General features: G+C 38.5%; 1 protein-coding gene across 1 annotated transcript; it reads right to left on the reverse strand.

Moving 5' to 3' along the window:
• Window positions 1-2605: 2605 nt before the first annotated feature.
• On the reverse strand, window positions 2606-17713 carry LOC144979264 (small ribosomal subunit protein uS13-like). Its single transcript, XM_078925877.1, has 5 exons — window positions 17683-17713; window positions 14083-14303; window positions 11571-11657; window positions 9058-9251; window positions 2606-2724 (listed from the first exon to the last, which is right to left on the reverse strand). Exons 1-5 carry the CDS (start codon window positions 17711-17713, stop codon window positions 2649-2651), a joined length of 609 nt encoding a protein of 202 aa, XP_078782003.1. The 3' UTR covers window positions 2606-2648.
• Between the last annotated feature and the right edge of the window lie 1632 nt (window positions 17714-19345).

Here is a 19345-nt window from a genome sequence, read left to right on the forward strand (position 1 = left end):
ATTATTATTATGTAGACGGCTCTCTAACAGAAGCAACGAGGAAAAAACTAACAACACCAGTGGGGAGTTAACCTGGGACTATGGGAGATGGATACAATTGGTGCCACCTCCTATAGTGTCAGTTTCATTCTCCTCTGGTACACAACTCCCATAGTCCGACTTCAATTCCCAATGGTATCCATTTCTCATAGTCCCAGGATCAATCCCCATTGGTGCCCACCTTCTATAGTGTCAGGTTCATTCTCCTCTGGTGGTACCCAACTCCCATAGTCCGGCTTCAATTCCCAATGGGTATCCATCTCCCATAGTCCCAGGTTCATATTCCACTGATGAACAGAAAATCCCAATTATATGGAAAACATCGACTATAATTCCAGTACCCAAAAAGAATCCACCAACTCAGCTGAATGATAAAAGACCTGTTGCGTTAATATCAATTATTATGAAATGTCTGGAAAAAATTCTGAAAAGAGAGCTGTTGCAATTTATATGTGACCAACACATACTTGATCCATATCAGGTTGCCTACCAACGAAATCTTAGTGTGGAAGACGCACTCCTCACAGTGATGCATTCAATATCAAATCACTTGGATGTTTCACCCGCCAACTACTGCCGAATCCTATACGTCGATTTTTCGTCTGCCTTTAATGCCATGAAAACCAACATATTAATCAGTAAACTGCCTGCTCTAAACCTTCCCCATTACCTCATCAACTGGTATAACAACTTTCTCATCGATCGCCCCCAACATGTCAGAGTAGGCTCAAATATATCATCTGTAAAAACTCTTTCAAACGGATGCCCACAAGGGTGTGTAAGCTCACCTCTACTTTACATCCTCTATACAAACGATTGTGTGGCTAGCTTTGATAACTGCCAACTCATCAAGTATGCTGATGACACTGCAATACTCTGCCTGCTCAATGATTCCGTCTCCGAATTTAAATACACTGAGCAAGTTAGTAAATTCAGCAAATGGTGTGCCAATAACTGTCTAGAGCTCAATGTAACAAAAACAAAGGAACAACTGTTTGATCACAGAAAAATAGGAAAAAGAGCAAGACAAATAACAAAAATTAACAATCAGGCGGTTTGAAACTGTTGAAACGTTTAAATACCTTGGTGTAATTATAGATAAGTCTAAGATTTGAATCGCACACCAAAAATGTCATCAAAAAATGTAACCAGCGCTTGTATATACTCAGAAAATTAAGGTCTTTCAATGTGAACAGAAAGACCATGATACAAATCTACAAGTCATTAATATTGAGTATCGTTTCGTTTGGCATCACAATGTGGTATGGAAGCTGTGGAACAAAAGAAAAATCCAAACTACATAGAACCCTCAGAGAGGCTTCAAAAATAATTAACACCGACCTTAGAAGCCTTGACACAACTTATATTAATGCAGTTGAGAAGAAATCTTTTAACATTATCAACGAAAAGAGGCATCCGCTGAGCGAAAAATTCCAACTTCTGCGCTCCGGAAGACGGTATCTAGAAGCAAAATGTAGGACAAATCGACATAAGACAACCTTCATTCCAACCGCCATAAAATTAATTAACAAATCTTTTGTGGAAAAATGAGACAACCAATGAAAATAACGAGAAGCAGTGTCGTGAATCATCATCATCGACATTGCCGCCGTCGTTATCATCATCATCATCATCATCACAATCATTGCCATCTTCTTCTTAATATAAGACACTATATTTATAATATGGTTATCTGCTGTCCCAGCAAATATATCGTATCGTTCTATCTGTCTGTCTGTGTGCCTGTATATATGTATGTATGTATGTAGGCATGCATATACGATGATATGCTGGTTTGTAAGTATGTCTGCATGTATGTATGTATGTATATATGTTTGTATGTACGCTCATTTCTTTTGTATACATGTGTAGAAACAATGTGCAAGCGTGTATGTTCGTGTATGGCTGTGTCTGTATTTGTAAATGTGTTGATGTTCATACCATGAACCAAACTGAGCATTGTTTACCTCACATGAATTGCCCTTAATTTGGACAATAAAGATTATTATTATTATTATTATTATAACCTTTATCCTCTTCTCCCCATTGTGTACACCTCTCTGAGTCCCAGGTTCACTCCCCAGTGTTGCCTACTTCCCATAACTTTGTCGGATATTGTCAGGTTTCGTAAAAAAGTAATTGCTTTTTTACGAAACCCGTCGATAACCAGTCTCAGATTCAGTCCCCACAGGTGTACACTTCCCTGAGTCTCAGGTTCACTCCCCACTGTTGCCATCTTTTTGTACGGCCGAGTGACCTTTCCTGGCAACTCGGGAATAGCGAGAACTCGGAAATAGCGAGTAATCAGGAGTGGACCCGTCGAACTCGCTATTTCCGAGTTCTACTGTATATCCATCGCTAATATAAACGGCCCATGAGCTATGCGTAGTGCTGTGGAACATTCCTAATTACTTTACGGTCATTCGACTACGATTCATGAATTCTTTCTTTCAATCTTTAAAATATTTGAATTCGACGAATTGACTGATTTCAGTTAATAGACCGAGAATAGACCCTTTTGATAGAAAGTATGCAGTATAGAGAAGAAATAACACAGACAAAAACGTAAATTTTTACATATCTTTATATTTATTGCGATTTCAACACAATTATTTCTTCTTGGCCACACCAACAGTTCTACCTCTACGTCCAGTAGTCTTAGTGTGTTGACCTCTGACACGGAGACTGAAATAGAAGAACAAAATAGACACATTTTAAGCTTATTTATAGACCAAACACGGGTGGGAACAGATTCGGCAAGAATAAATATGAATAAAAATCAGTGCTATTTTGTGCGACTATGTAGTCTAGTGGTATGACACTCGCTTTCAGATAGGAAGGTCCTGAGTTCGAGCCTCGCTCAGCGCATAGTTGAGTCCTTAGAAAAGGCTCTTTACTCATTCTCTCATCCTACTAAGGTGTAAAATGAGTACCTGGCCGTTAACAGCGTTGTCTCTGTAGAAAAACAACAACAAACAAACAACAAACTAATATCGCCTAACAGGCGTCATGTCTCGTTCTACATGTTACACATTGCAGTTGGTCAGTGACCCCTTGTAAAGTGCTTTGAGCACATAAAGTGGACATTGCCCTATATAAAAGCTAGTTTATTTTTAAAATTTGTTTCATTATAACACAATAAAAAAGGAACCTTACAATTGATAAATCTATAAATTTATCTGATACAAATCTACTCAAAGTCTACACTCATGACACAGGGATTGAGGGATGTAAATGGCAAATGACAAAAAATATCTGAAACCAACTCGCACACTGCCTTTTTACAAAATTGATGGTTCAAAGAAAAGGAAATGGTTGTGTATAAATTTTACTCACAGTCCATTTATATCTAAAAAGTGGAAGCGAAGAAAACTGATGAACATATAACAAAGTTTGATCAATCTCAGTTAAAAAATCACCTGATGTCAAATTAATTATATTGTAAGCTCAGTCTCCTCAGCCTAACTCTACTAATAAGTGATTGGATGGCCAAAATCTATTCTAAGAATCAGAATCTCAAATCAATGATGCAACATAAACAATGAAACAAATTCAAAAGTAACAATGTAAAGGAATGAAGATGGATGGATAGCCCAACACTAATGAAGAAAGCTGAGGACAAATCTGATTGGATGAAGGGTCATTACTACAGCAGAGTAATCTCATGACTTGTCTGCCTCTACAACTACACTACAACGACCACAGTTACTTATCTTAGTTTAGTCAGGAATATGAGAATGAGACCTTGAGAGAACTGAGAATTCTAAGTCAAAACAGGAGATATTTTTTTTTGTTTGTTTGTTTGTTGCTTTAGGTCTCTTCCAACACAATTGAGGTTATATGAGAGACCGCTGAAACAAAAAAACAAGCAATCTAACAAAAATAGTACAAATGTAAATCAAAATCATAACTTAAAGATATCATAAGCTAAATTATAAATAACCAAGAACAAACAGGCAGAAGATTTACAGAAAAAATAATATCCCCTGTCAAAAATACAATCACAAACCAAAGAAGCAGGATAGGCTAGTAAAGAGAAGAAGAAACGACATCACTATCGGATCGTACACCCATGCGAACATCATAGGTATATGATTCAAGGGTGATGCTCCCATCCAACCACCCGCAAAACAGGAGTTATCAGTGCAACATCAAATAAAAACAAATCTATGCAACAGTAAACAAAAAAGAAGACAAGTTTCTCAAATTCTTAGCTTCGAGTTTAAACCAAGAAGAAATTCACAAAGTCTGCCACACTCCAATAAGCACCTATAGATTGTTGTGATGACGTTTTTACATTGAGTTTAAACCAAGAAGAAATTCACAAAATCTGCCACACTCCAATAAGCACCTATAGATTGTTGTGATGACGTTTTTACATTGAGTTTAAACCAAGAAGAAATTCACAAAGTCTGCCACACTCCAATAAGCACCTATAGATTGTTGTGATGACGTTTTTACATTGAGTTTAAACCAAGAAGAAATTCACAAAATCTGCCACACTCCAATAAGCACCTATAGATTGTTGTGATGACGTTTTTACATTGAGTTCCTTATGTTGCCACGCTGGCTATTTACAGAACAACATTTCAGAATTTTTTTTTCTGAAGATCTCTATAACAGATATGTAGTTCAGAATCAGATCGAAAAATTTTCTGTCTGAATTCATGGCCTGTGAATAACGAAGACTTGCACGTTTGTAGTGGAAATAACCACTTCCGTTCAAAACAGCTGGTGGAAATCCAGATGATTTTGTTTTCAATTTTAAGGGTTTTACAGTGATTACAACACATTAAGGTCATATTAGCGCCAGTAAAAAGAGAATGGGATAGTAAAAAGGTCTAGAATTAAAATTAAATCACCCAAGAAAATGTAAGTTAAAGGGGAATTGGATCAAAGAGGAAACAGATGTAGATTCCAAGACACACTATCAAAGTACTTAGTTTGAGATCACCTTAAGTCGCATCCAGACACAAGTAGTGTAAATGTTGCTGCTCGAAGCTGGAAGAAATAAATAATAATGTGAAGTTGAATGTAAGCTTCAATTTAATTACAAAAACAGATCAAATGAACGTTTCGGGTTTCCCCTTTATCAACAAAACAGTATGAATGAAACACCACACCTTAACTACACAACTACCACATCATCTCATTCATCTGTGGTGTTTCAATCATCCTGTTTTGTAGGGGAAACCCGAAACGTTCATTTGATCTGTTTTTGTAATTAAATTGAAGCTTACATTCAAATTCACATTATTATTTACATCCAGACACAAGAACAGGTCCCAACTAAGAAGAGGGATACACTCAAATGTTTACAAATCATATATCATATGTAAACAAAACAATACAGTGCATAACAGAGAGATGATTTACAAGAAAAAAAGTAGCATCTCTCTACTCTACTAAACATTTGACTGAAAGTAATCTCATTCCAAAACATAGACAGGAAGCTTGTTGGGAATCAGATATAGGGGGATAAAAGACATAATAAGTGCCTCCCTGCCCACTATGGGAGGTCAGAAACCCACCCAGTGATATAGGGGGATAAAAGACATAATAAGTGCCTCCCTGCCCACTATGGGAGGTCAGGAACCCCACCCAGTGATATAGGGGGATAAAAGACATAATAAGTGCCTCCCTGCCCACTATGGGAGGTCAGGAACCCCACCCAGTGATATAGGGGGATAAAAGACATAATAAGTGCCTCCCTGCCCACTATGGGAGGTCAGGAACCCCACCCAGTGATATAGGGGGATAAAAAACATAATAAGTACCTCCCTGCCCACTATAGGAGGTCAGGAACCCCACCCAGTGATATAGGGGGATAAAAGACATAATAAGTGCCTCCCTGCCCACTATGGGAGGTCAGGAACCCCACCCAGTGATACAGGGGGATAAAAGACATAATAAGTGCCTCCCTGCCCACTATGGGAGGTCAGGAACCCCACCAGTGATACAGGGGGATAAAAGACATAATAAGTGCCTCCCTGCCCACTATGGGAGGTCAGGAACCCCACCCAGTGATATAGGAGGATAAAAAGACATAATAAGTACCTCCCTGCCCACTATGGGAGGTCAGGAATCCACCCAGTGATATAGGGGGATAAAAGACATAATAAGTGCCTCCCTGCCCACTATGGGAGGTCAGGAACCCCACCCAGTGATACAGGGGGATAAAAGACATAATAAGTGCCTCCCTGCCCACTATGGGAGGTCAGGAATCCCACCCAGTGATATAGGGGGATAAAAGACATAATAAGTGCCTCCCTGCCCACTATGGGAGGTCAGGAACCCCACCCAGTGATACAGGGGGATAAAAGACATAATAAGTGCCTCCCTGCCCACTATGGGAGGTCAGGAACCCCCCCAGTGATACAGGGGGATAAAAGACATAATAAGTGCCTCCCTGCCCACTATGGGAGGTCAGGAACCCCACCCAGTGATACAGGGGGATAAAAGACATAATAAGTGCCTCCCTGCCCACTATGGGAGGTCAGGAACCCCACCCAGTGATATAGGAGGATAAAAGACATAATAAGTACCTCCCTGCCCACTATGGGAGGTCAGGAATCCCACCCAGTGATATAGGGGGATAAAAGACATAATAAGTGCCTCCCTGCCCACTATGGGAGGTCAGGAACCCCACCCAGTGATACAGGGGGATAAAAGACATAATAAGTGCCTCCCTGCCCACTATGGGAGGTCAGGAATCCCACCCAGTGATATAGGGGGATAAAAGACATAATAAGTGCCTCCCTGCCCACTATGGGAGGTCAGGAACCCCACCCAGTGATACAGGGGGATAAAAGACATAATAAGTGCCTCCCTGCCCACTATGGGAGGTCAGGAATCCCACCCAGTGATATAGGGGGATAAAAGACATAATAAGTGCCTCCCTGCCCACTATGGGAGGTCAGGAACCCCACCCAGTGATACAGGGGGATAAAAGACATAATAAGTGCCTCCCTGCCCACTATGGGAGGTCAGGAACCCCACCCAGTGATACAGGGGGATAAAAGACATAATAAGTGCCTCCCTGCCCACTATGGGAGGTCAGGAACCCCACCCAGTGATACAGGGGGATAAAAGACATAATAAGTGCCTCCCTGCCCACTATGGGAGGTCAGGAACCCCACCTAGAACGTATCTGATACAAAACTACTCAAAAGTCAACATGACAGTAAAGTATGGATCAATCCACTACAACAAAGCTAGAATGTCACCCAGACAAACACGAACCGACAATTGTTGAACACAAACTGCCTACTAACCAGTACGGAAAATTAGTCGATTTACGAAATGTCACAACTTCAAGAGCATTTCCAAACCATTAAACTTATTGAAGATGGAAGTTGATGGCACACTGAATAGGATTATCAAGTGTGATTAAGTCATTGTGAAGGTGAATTCGTGTTCTATAAAGTGAACTATAACGACTACCTTTTTCATCTCTTAAAAACCACAAAATTTTAAAAGGTTCAAGCAGGCGGCTCTGTGAAAATCTCTCATTCTGGAGTGAATGCCACTGACACCTCAGACCACAATCCTGTATTAAACCAAAATGCACAATTCCACCCACTCCCATCCGTGTGGTTAGGTTGCCTTGTGGTATGACACTCACTTTCGGATGGGAAGGTCCTGGGTTCGAGCCTTGCTCAGCGCATAACTGAGTCTTTGGAGAAGGCTCTTTACTCAGTCTATCACCGTACTCAGGTCTACCTGGCCGTTTACAACGTTGTCTCTGTCCGAAAAAAATTGTAATATCGCCTAAAAGGCATCATGTCATAAGTAAAGCATTTTGAGCATGTTTAGTGGATATAACAGCTCACTTTTTTATTCTTCCCATAGAAATGGCACTTCTGCAAAGGACATTATATTAAAGAACGGAGCGACTCCGATAGAAATAACAAAACACCGTAAAGATTTAAAGTGACGTCAGAACGGTCAATACACCTGAAAACCCTGCACACCTCTATACACAGGATACACCTGAAAACCCTGCACACCTCTATATACACAGGATACACCTGAAAACCCTGCACACCTCTATACACAGGATACACCTGACAACCCTGCACACCCCTATATACACAGGATACACCTGACAACCCTGCACACCTCTATACACAGGATACACCTGACAACCCTGCACCCCTCTATACACAGGATACATCTGACAACCCTGCACACCTCTATATACAGGATACACCTGACAACCCTGCACCCCTCTATACACAGGATACACCTGACAACCCTGCACACCTCTATATACAGGATACACCTGACAACCCTGCACCCCTCTATACACAGGATACACCTGACAACCCTGCACCCCTCTATACACAGGATACACCTGACAACCCTGCACACCTCTATACACAGGATACACCTGACAACCCTGCACCCCTCTATACACAGGATACACCTGACAACCCTGCACACCTCTATACACAGGATACACCTGACAACCCTGCACACCTCTATACACAGGATACACCTGACAACCCTGCACACCTCTATACACAGGATACACCTGACAACCCTGCACACCTCTATACACAGGATACACCTGACAACCCTGCACCCCTCTATACACAGGATACACCTGACAACCCTGCACACCTCTATACACAGGATACACCTGACAACCCTGCACACCTCTATACACAGGATACACCTGACAACCCTGCACACCTCTATACACAGGATACACCTGACAACCCTGCACCCCTCTATACACAGGATACACCTGACAACCCTGCAACTCAAAACTACTGCAGGGTCTTTATAGATGAAAAACGAAAAGAAAAAAAGAAATGAGAGAGAGAGAGAGAGAGAGAGAGAGAGAGAGAGAGAGAGAGAGAGAGAGAGAGAGAGAGAGAGAGAGAGAGAGAGAGAGAGAGAGAGAGAGAGAGAGAGAGAGAGAGAGAGAGAGAGAGAGAGAGAGAGAGAGAGAGAGAGAGAGAGAGAGAGAGAGAGAGAGAGAGGGAGAGAAAAAAAAAAAAAAATCCTCACCCCCAGAAATGTCGAAGACCTCTGTGAGCACGGATCTTCTTCAGCCTCTCCAAATCTTCACGGAGTTTGTTATCCAAGGAGTTACTGAGGACCTGGCTGTAACGGCCATCCTTGAAATCCTTTTGTCTGTTCAAGAACCAGTTGGGGATCTTGTACTGACGAGGGTTGGTCATCACGGTAATCATACGTTCTACCTGATGAAAACAAGAATTTGATAATGTCATGAATAAAAAACCTCCAAAGAACTCGAAATCATATACAGCGCAATATCCACTAAATGTGCTCAAAGTGCCTTACAAGGGGTCCCAAGCCAACAGCAACGCATAACATGTAGGACGTGACATGATGCCTGAAAGACGATATTACAAATTTTTTTAGACAGAGACAACACTGGTCATGGCCAGATACACATTTTACACCAGAGTACGGTGAGAGAATATGAGTAAAGAGCCTTCTCCAGGAACCAAACTATGTGCCGAGCGAGGCTCAAACCCAGGACCTTCCGATCCAAAAGCGAGTGTCATACCACCAGACCACAAGTAAATTCAAGCAACGGAATGAATGAAGCTATAAAGTGTAAAGAGTCTCGCCTTGAGTGGTGCGCAGTTGATAGAGCCCTTGGAAAATGCTCTTTACTGAATTCTCTCACCGCACTCAAGTGTAAAATGAATACCTGTCCCCAGGTGATTTTTTGTTTGTTTGTTGCTTTAGGTCTCTTCCAACACAATTGAGGTTATATGAGAGACCGCTGAAACAAAGAAACAAGAAATCTAACAAAAATAGTACAAATGTAAATCAAAATCATAACCTAAAGATATCATAAGCTAAATTATAAATAACCAAGAACAAACAGGCAGAAGATTTACAGAAAAAAAATATCCCTGTCAAAAATACAATCACAAACCAAAGAAGCAGGATAGGCTAGTAAAGAGAAGAAGAAACGACATCACTATCGGATCGTACACCCATGCGAACATCATAGGTATATGATTCAAGGGTGATGCTCCCATCCAACCACCCGCTGTCTCCAGGTGAAAAAATTATTGTAACACAGCATAAAAGATTGTCTTTTACATATTTTAAACCATTAAAACGAGTTAAAATATTCTGTAACCAATGCGCTCAATCATTATACAACAATGATGTATCTAATATGAAATGACACGGTTTTCCAGCGGGAGGCGTGGAATAATTACAACAATGATGTATTTATTATGAAATGACAGGGATTTCCAGTAGGAGGCGTGGAATAATAATTAATCTCTATGCCAATGGTGGAGCAGATAAAGCATTACACACACATGTTAAATGTCTAGGTTTGAGCCAGACATGGTATCTCTCACAGTTATCTTGAGCAGGGAACTTTATTGCCCACTGGTCAATGACAACAGATAGAGTAATTTAAGACATTTTCATCCAGATAAACAAACAAAAAATCCACCGAAAAAGAGTTCTTATTAAAACTATAATGACGACACAGAATGATTAAATAAAGGTAATTAATTTTTCTAAAGAAAAGACCCAAATCGCTCCCTAAGCCTTAAGTGATATGCTATAGAAGTTGTAGTAAATTGAAACTCTCAATATTGGAGAATTCCATCTCTTCACTCTGACATAAAAAAAATAAATTAGAATTTAGAATCAAATCAAGATTTTTTTAAAAAAGGGAATGAATATATATTTCATAAAAATCAATAAAGGGAAATAACCATTGTAACGTTTAATCTGTAATATAAGCAACCGATTTTCTGATTGAATGCCTTACAATCAGAGATGTTGATTTAAACTTAACTATAATCGTGATTAACACAACAGAAGTAACAAAAAGTGAAATAGCATCAATTATATGCAAAATCTCCAATACATTATGAAAGATTTACAGTGAAAAACAGGCATCATATAATCAACTGGACTTAATTGTTGAAAACTCAGTTTTCAAATGAACGACACTGACCACGACAGTCCCAAGCTGAAATATTGGTAGATTTTGAAATGAGTGTGATTTTATAGAACGCCCACAGGGTATCACGGAAACAGTTTTGACAATTAAAATGACATAATTGGAAAGGAAAATGGTTGAAAATTATGATGATTTATGTTTCAAGGAGAATTTTTTCATGAATGATGATACATGGCCTAATTTTCTTGCCCACTAAAATTAAGCTATCTTTCCATTACAATATCCTCTATTTAGATTTAAACTTAAATGAATTTAAGGAGGGAAACGGTAAAGCGTTCACTGCCCTTTATTTTGTTGTTTAATCTATCGAATTCTGTAAATAAACACCAGAGATATCTCAATTTAACCAAGTCATTGTTTTAGCCTGCATCTCCCAAATAACAACTCGCGTTCACACAAACGAATGGGATAACTGTGACACAGATCTAGCCCAGAATGGGATAACTGTGACACAGATCTAGCCCAGAATGGGATAACTGTGAGACAGATCTAGCCCATCATTTAAGTGCCTACTACTCGATTGACACAGGGATAATCACAGGGAAATATTTACCTCATCATCAGTCAGTTCTCCTGCCCTTTTGGAGATGTCAACATTTGCTTTTTTGCAGACAACTGCAGCATATCTACGACCGACACCCTGAGAAAATAATAACCACGAGAATACAACCATTATTTTCAAGTGAACGCATTATAAAAATGGCTGAAACAAAAAAAAAAAAAACAAAAAAAAAAATTTAAAAAAAAATTCTTACTGGTTTGAGTAGGTACTTTGGTAAAAACAAAAAACAAAACAAAAAACGAAGTAATTATTTCTCTGAATGCTCGGGAAAATAAATTGTATCCCTATTTCTCCCAATAGCTTCCGTTCTCAAGATTCTTTTGGGTTATTTGCCAGAGTGTCTGTGTGAATGATGAATGTGTATGCATTTCTTGGGTTTTCTATTGCCAGTGAATGGGTGCTCTGTCTTTTATTACAAAATTTCTGTTTATAGACTTCTATCTTGAGTTTGTGCTGTCCTGTCTTTCAACCTCTGTTCCCATCTTGAGACTTTGGCTTAGTTATTCAGGATTACTTCTGTTATCTCTTTGATAGATGGATTATTCGCGATAGCACAACATTTTGATAAAATTATCTGTCTTTGTCAACAAAGTGCTTAAAAATCGGTAGCTCCATGATTTGTGAGAATTCCCTGTCCACTCTGAGCATTTACTTTTGCATCGACATCACATCAGCTACTCGAGGCTAGCCGACCATTCGGAGAAATAGAACTGGCCAAAAAATAAATAAATTGGCAATCAATTGAGCTCAATGAAATCTATATCATTTTTGCCTTTTCCACCCTTGGTCAGACTACAGGCCACAGACAAACAGTTTCCACCCTGAGCTAACTTTTAATAAAAAAATCTTGTTCCATGTCTTACCACTTCTCTGTATATATCAGCTTCTTAAATTCTTCCCATGGTTCATGTGGCCTTCCCCTTGATCTTCCTCTGCCCTGAGGTAGGTACTTTGGTAAAAAAGTCAAATTGGATTGAGCTCAATGAAACCTATATCAATTTAAAGTGCTTTTCAACACGATTCTAATGATACCAACACTGTGATAAGCAGAAGAAAAGTTATGTTAGTTTAAAGGCTGAAAAATGGTCTTCTACTTGCCTTTGTTATTTACCGACGGACTTTGTGACCTGAAAAGTGTTGCACATCCAGTAGTAACCATCATTTGGATTTTAAAACTGGCCTAAAATGACTGCTAAGATTTGAGTAAGGGTTTTGCTGGAACGAATTTCATGGATGCGGTATACAGCTTTGCCCTGAATTTAATTTCATAAAAAAGTTAAGATCTTAAATAAACGTGCCATCATGAAATTTTGATTTACCAAGTTCTAATCCTATAATTATCCAAAGCTAAATTATACCCTATTTTATCCACAATCAAAAAGTTATACAAAATTGTCATTGATTTTAAAATAAACTACACCAAACGACAGAGTAATTTCTCCTCAAACAAATGAGACATCAATCATTAAAATCCATCCATAAACATAAGATCTATGGAACTTTTTCTGAGACCCATCACTCAAAAGTCCAAAAAATCGGGTCACAGCCACTAGCCCATTTATCGGCTTCCTGCTGGAGGGCCAAATGGACGTTTACCAAAGTACCCAGTTCCAGTCCAAAACTTTGCTAGTGGAGTCATTCTTTCTCAGGGCGTGTCCAATCCACCTCCATCGTATTCTTCCTATTTGCTCTCCCAGTGGTTTCTGCTGTGTTCTTTTCCATAGTTCGCACTTAATGCTATCCATCCATTTTACTCTGAGTAGCTTGTTTACGAAAATCTGCATTCTTATATATGCCTACTATGCATTCCAATTTTCACATCTATACAGTAGGACAGACTTCACGTTTGAGTTGAAAGTCTTAGCTTTAGTCGAAGGGAGATATTTTTAGTTCTCAAAACTCTGTTCAACAGTGTGGTTGCAGCCTGTGCCTTTCCTATCCACGCTTTCACTGCTGCTTCCATGCCCTCATGCTTGTCAATTATACTCCCGAGATAACAGAAAGTATCTCTATGCTAATGAAACCAAAATTGTGAAAATCATATTGAGGGAAGAAAGGTTATATTAGCTCAACCTTCTCCTTATTGTCATCATTATCGAGAATCAAAATTTCGTAGTTTTCCATAAAACTTTGTATTTTCGCAATTGGCCATGAAATTTGTCTGAAATTTATCACATTCATCAACACAATCTAGATAACATAATATTGCAATAGGCCAAACTTTAACCAGACCTGCCAACTTGAAATGTAAAAAAATCGGAGTTTTCAGAGAGAAGAAATAGAAGTCACTATAATTAACTTTACAAATTAATATTTTACATTGATCAGTATTAAATGTCTTCAAAACCCTGAATAGATACTTTGAGGCATCAAAGTCTTCTTTTAATCACATTGTAATGAATCAAAAATGTCTATTTATTTCTATTGTTGAAGCCAAAAATTCGTATTTTTACCAGTTTTTTGTAGTAGTTAGTAGGCCTGTTTAACAAAAATACAAACTCACTCTGATGGCAGTGAAGGCATGGGCAACCTTCCGTTTACCGTCAATGTTCGTGTTCAAGACACGAAGAATGTGTTGGAACTTCTCTGGCACGACAAGAGACTGAGGAAAAAAAGGAAAAACAAATCTATAGTGACATCCAGTGATACCTACTACCAGTACTAGCAGTTCAACAGGAAATTGAGAGACGAAGAAAAATTGATACCAACTGATCTGCGATATTCCTCTTTATAACAAAGTTACCTATGCCTTTTACTGAACCCCCTGTTGTGAATTTTGTCAGTAAGTTATATACGACTATCCCTACCAGAGCCCCACATTCCTTTCGACCCCTATTGCCTATTATGGGAGTGAGAGTGAGAGAGAGAGAGAGAGTGAGAGAGAGAGAGAGAGAGAGAGAAAGAGAGAGAAAGAGAGAGAGAAGAATGGCGGCCTGTGTAGACAAACTTAGGTCTGAGTCTGAGTAGACACAGTTGTAATTGTTTTCAAGAATACAGTTTATGATTTTCATATGGAGTTTGAGTTAGATCGCAAGTTCTTAACACCCCCTTAAATGCGAACTGCAATTTCCAATCACAACTTTCTTAGTCTTAGTCTTAAGTGCGAGTTGGGTCACAATTCGACTCCCACTGCCACTACTGCTGCTCACTAAGGGCAAGGGGCTAAGTTGACATGACCCAGTCACTGTCACTGTTTGATTTAAATATAGGTGGCGATATTATACCTCCATTGGAGGTGTACAAAAACGCACAGTTTTTATGCACCTCTGTTGGCGGTGATGGTAAATTAATGAAAATGTTGCTGCATACGACCATGAGGTTTAAATAGGCACTTTGATAACTCCAGTCCAGTGGCCGCCGATAGGCTCACTGTAAGGTGAAACTCGTTTTTTGGAACTTTATTTTTGGCCCTTTATTGTTTTGGTCACCATGGCGTTATTTGTGAACCTATGTGACTAATTTTGGTATCATTATAAAGGGCACAAAACAAGCTTTCTAACGGTGTATTTCATTCTCAATTCCTGATTGTATTTCTCAGAAAACTTATGTAATTAAAATTTATACATTTTTGAATTATGAGAACTTTTAAAATTATGGATACATTTTAATTATACTTCATACATCGATAGACAATTAATTGAATAATATCTCTGCCAAATTTCATCAAAATTGATACACTCGCTCATTATTTTATTTTTCCCGCCACCAACCCCACTTTCTAGGACAAAAACCTCATATTTTTTTCCATTTTCATTTATCCTTAATTTTTTCCATACTTTCCATACATGAAAATGATTTATATGAAAATAAAGCTTATTTTCTGACCTTTAAAATGATATCTAACACTTGCCATTTATCTTTTAATTGAAACAAAATTACTGAAAACAATAAGTGGGCCATACACTGTTAGAAAGCTTGTTTTGTGCCCTTTATAATGATACCAAAGTTAGTCACATAGGTTCACAAATGACGCCATGGTGACCAAAACAATAAAGGGCCAAAAATAAAGTTCCAAAAAAACGAGTTTCACCTTACAGTGAGCCTATCGGCGGCCACTGGACTGGAGTTATCAAAGGGCCTAGTAATAAGTCGTAGAGAAACAAATAAGGTATCAAATTTTATGTTTTTTCAAGTCCCATCTCCCTGACTGGGTCAAACTAAGATATTTTGAGTTTGAAAATTTTTATCAAAATGCCTAGTTTAAATAGTTTTAGATTGTAGTTTAGCACGCTGCTTCGTGATTACCGATGTATGATAATAAATTAAAGAATAATAACAATCATGTAAAAAATCAAAAGTAAAAAGAAACATGGCACACAAGTACTGATCTCAAATAAATAAATAATTTTAGAAAATTAAAATCGAAGTTTTTTAAAAACATGATAGATAAAAAGTCTTAAAAAAAAAAAAAAAAGCAAACAAAAACAAAGTAATTCCAAAAAAAAAATGAAAAAAAAATGTCAACAATGGGAATCGAACCCGGTACTTTCAAGGTTGGAGTCTGACAGCTTGTCCACTGCGCTAAGGAGCCACCTGACTGTTCATCACATTTAATAAGGTCTTTCTAAAACATTATTTTACCTTCAATGCACTATTTTCTGGTATTATATTTCGATTTTTAAAATTATTATTATTTTTATATAAATTTATTAACAAAAACATCCTGCAGATGTCACAATATTACTTTCGCCATGTCCAAATACAGAAACACAATATCGCTAATGAAATTGGATGGAATGCGCATGCGTGACGGAGGTGTATATAAACGATCCGTTAAGATACACCGTCAACGGAGGTGCATAAAAACACTAGAGAGGTGGGCCTTTGGCCTACCAACCTCCGCTGCACGTCCAACTCGCCTTGAGCATGCATTCACGTAAAATATAAAGATTTTTTTTAAAAAACCTACCTCTGTTTCAAAAACTAGCATCTTTCAACTTTCTAAGAAACATTTTGATTTTTCAGAACCCCAAGTTCGTTAAAAAATACCGGCCAATCTGACCTGTTGAGTCGAATGAAAACGAAATTGTTGTTTACACGGTTCAAAGGAAATGCCGTAAATAAGCTTTCATGGACTTCCTGTGTTGTTCTTACAGTGTCACGTGACCGTTTTGAGAAATTTGTCGTCTGCTACAAATAATTAGACCGGTAGGGGGTAGATATTTTCTTTGGAGCAGAGAAAAAGTGAGTATTATTTCTTGTACTTGTAGAGAGGCCTAGGGTCCACCAGCAGTCAAGTTGATTGAATGAAAGAAAAAAGGCCTTTTCTATCCGCCGCCACCACCACCTTGAAAGAGTGGAGGGCGGGGGGCATGCCGACGAGAAGGAGATGTGTCGATTGGTGACGTAGAGCATCTCAAGGATGCTGGCAGTTGCAGTTGTTCTTAATCCCTTAACAGCGAAGCTAATTTTTTGCTTTTAGATAGTAGTTTGCTTTTATCTTTATTATTGTTAACGGGGAATACAGCGTTTCCACCAAGAGAGCAGTCAGACTATCGCAACTCGGACTTCAATTGTCTATAATCGTTTTGCCGTTACTTATCTTTTGATGATAGAGGATTTGGTGTTAGGTCAAAGATCGAATTTCGCCGCTAAAAGGTTGCATTGCTACTGGATTTGCTCTCCCCCCCCCCACACCTTTTTTTTTCTTCACCTTAGTATTGTTGGTTGCTATTTCCTTTTTTATGATTAGCAAGTGCCGTAGAAGTCTCACAGGATGCAGGAGTACTGCAATTAACCCTTTGCCAGTGACACTGATTTTTTTTTGTTTTCAAATAATAGTCTTCATTTCTATTATTTTTTAACACAGAAAAAAAAACATGTTTCCACCATAAGAGCAGTAAGAATATTGATAAAAAGCGCTTTGAGCACGTTGGGTGGATATTGCCCTATATAAAAGCTCAAGTTTTTAAATTGTAATTTGTTTTTTGTCTTTTGATGAAAACGGTAAGATTTTATTTTTGGTCCAAGTAAGATTGATATTCGCCTTTAAAAGGTTAAGTTGTTTTGTTTTTTCAGTTTTTGTTTTGTTTTGTTTTTCAAATGCGAATACGCTGCTTCTTCCTTTTTTTTTCCTCAACTGGCAAGCTATCGCTGTACTTACCCGCATGGCTTTGATCACTATGTACTTTCATCTTGTGTTAGATATCACTTGATATATTAACTGTTTTGGGACACAACCACTAGTATTTTTTCCAGAATATTTGGTATTTTTCACGCCTAGTTTGGCATTTTGCATAAAATCTTTCTGCCCACTTGCTACATGCGTCTGGGGATAGTATCCTCAGACAGGTGTCTGGGGATAACAAAAATTGGTTATCCCCAGACATCTGTCTGGGGATAACGAATTTTTATTATCCCCAGACAGGCGTCTGGGAATAATGACAGCCTTTATCGGCTCCCTGCTGGAGGGCCAAATGGACGTTTACCAAAGTACCTATTTACAGTGACACTGATTGCTTATGCGGAATAAATCGTTTCACCAAGAGAGCAGTAGTAAGAGTATATTTAGACTCGGGCTTCAATTAAACTATAAATCCCAAAGCTTGCCTTTTAATGATAACATTAAGACTAAGATCTGGAGTTTGGGGAGTGTAGTGTAAGATCGAATCTCGCCATTAATGGTTAAAATTGTTTTGATTTTAAAAAAATAACTCTCACACACACACACACACACGAGCGCGTGCGGTCACGACAGCGAGGACCATCTATTGCTTGTGTTGCAACGGTAAACCAGTTTACGTGCACGTAGATCCTGAGGCTAGATGCCCCGTTACCGTGTACGTAGGCACTCCCAAAAAAAAAAAAAAAGAAAGAGACACACACACACACTCACACACACGCACAAACACACACACACACACAGTGTCACAGTCTCGCATCCGCTACGAACTAATTTTGCGCACCAATTTTTACTGCACAAATGCACCAAATTGCATACCTATCGAGGGACACTAAAAAACCTGGGGCGGCACCTTGATAACAGAAACGAAACCCACACGATTTCGCGAGGAATGAATCATGAAAAAAATTAGTATATAATTTCAACACAACTTTTGAAATTCATCAAGGATTGTCCAGTACCGAATGTTTTTTGATAGAAAACAAATGCATCTTCAAATCTAAACTGCTTTTGACGGTATGCGGTAAGTTTTTTATTTATTTTTCTGTCCAAACGAATGATTTGTCCTGGTATAGAAGCTAAGTATTGGTAACACCGGCGCAGCTCTCTACGTTAAATTTAATTCGTTCATCAAATTACAAATTATCTTGTCCAGACTCTGGACCAGAGTCCTGTCAAATTTCAATTTCAGCAACTAAAAAAATGTCAAAAAACACCAAAAGATCAATGCATGAAATCAACAGTCTTGTCAATATAATAACCATCCATGATAGTCAATAACATTTAATAGCAAGGTAAAAGCAAATGCTTTAACTATAAACAAAACCATTGGAGAAAATGTCATTCAACGAATTGTTTACATTGAGAATCCCAAGTATTTTTGTGGTATCATTTTTACATCATTAAGGCAATATGCGACAAATAAAAGCTGATAAATGCACTTCAAACAATAGTTAGCACATCTACATCAATATTTTTATGATACGACTATATAATATTTGTTGATGGGCCGATTTTTTTTACACTTGATAACACATATAACCCACCATTTTGTCTTATTAAAGAAAAAGGAAGTTGTCATGCGAAACCGAAAGCGGAAGTTAAGAAAACGAAAACTCATAAGATAATGTCGAGCAGTAAGAAT

Source organism: Berghia stephanieae, chromosome 9 (assembly GCF_034508935.2).
Source record: "Berghia stephanieae isolate SIO BIC M18660-M18661 chromosome 9, UCSD_Bste_1.3, whole genome shotgun sequence".
NCBI classification, from domain to species: domain Eukaryota; kingdom Metazoa; phylum Mollusca; class Gastropoda; order Nudibranchia; family Aeolidiidae; genus Berghia; species Berghia stephanieae.

Coding starts and splice junctions, on each gene's coding strand:
- LOC144979264 (XM_078925877.1), bottom strand. CDS start 17,713: ATGAAAGTACATAGTGATCAAAGCCATGCGG. Junction 11,658..14,082: donor ATGCCTTCACTGCCATCAGA/GTGAGTTTGTAT, acceptor TTATTTTCTCAG/GGTGTCGGTCGTAGATATGC. Junction 9,252..11,570: donor GAGAACTGACTGATGATGAG/GTAAATATTTCC, acceptor TGTTTTCATCAG/GTAGAACGTATGATTACCGT.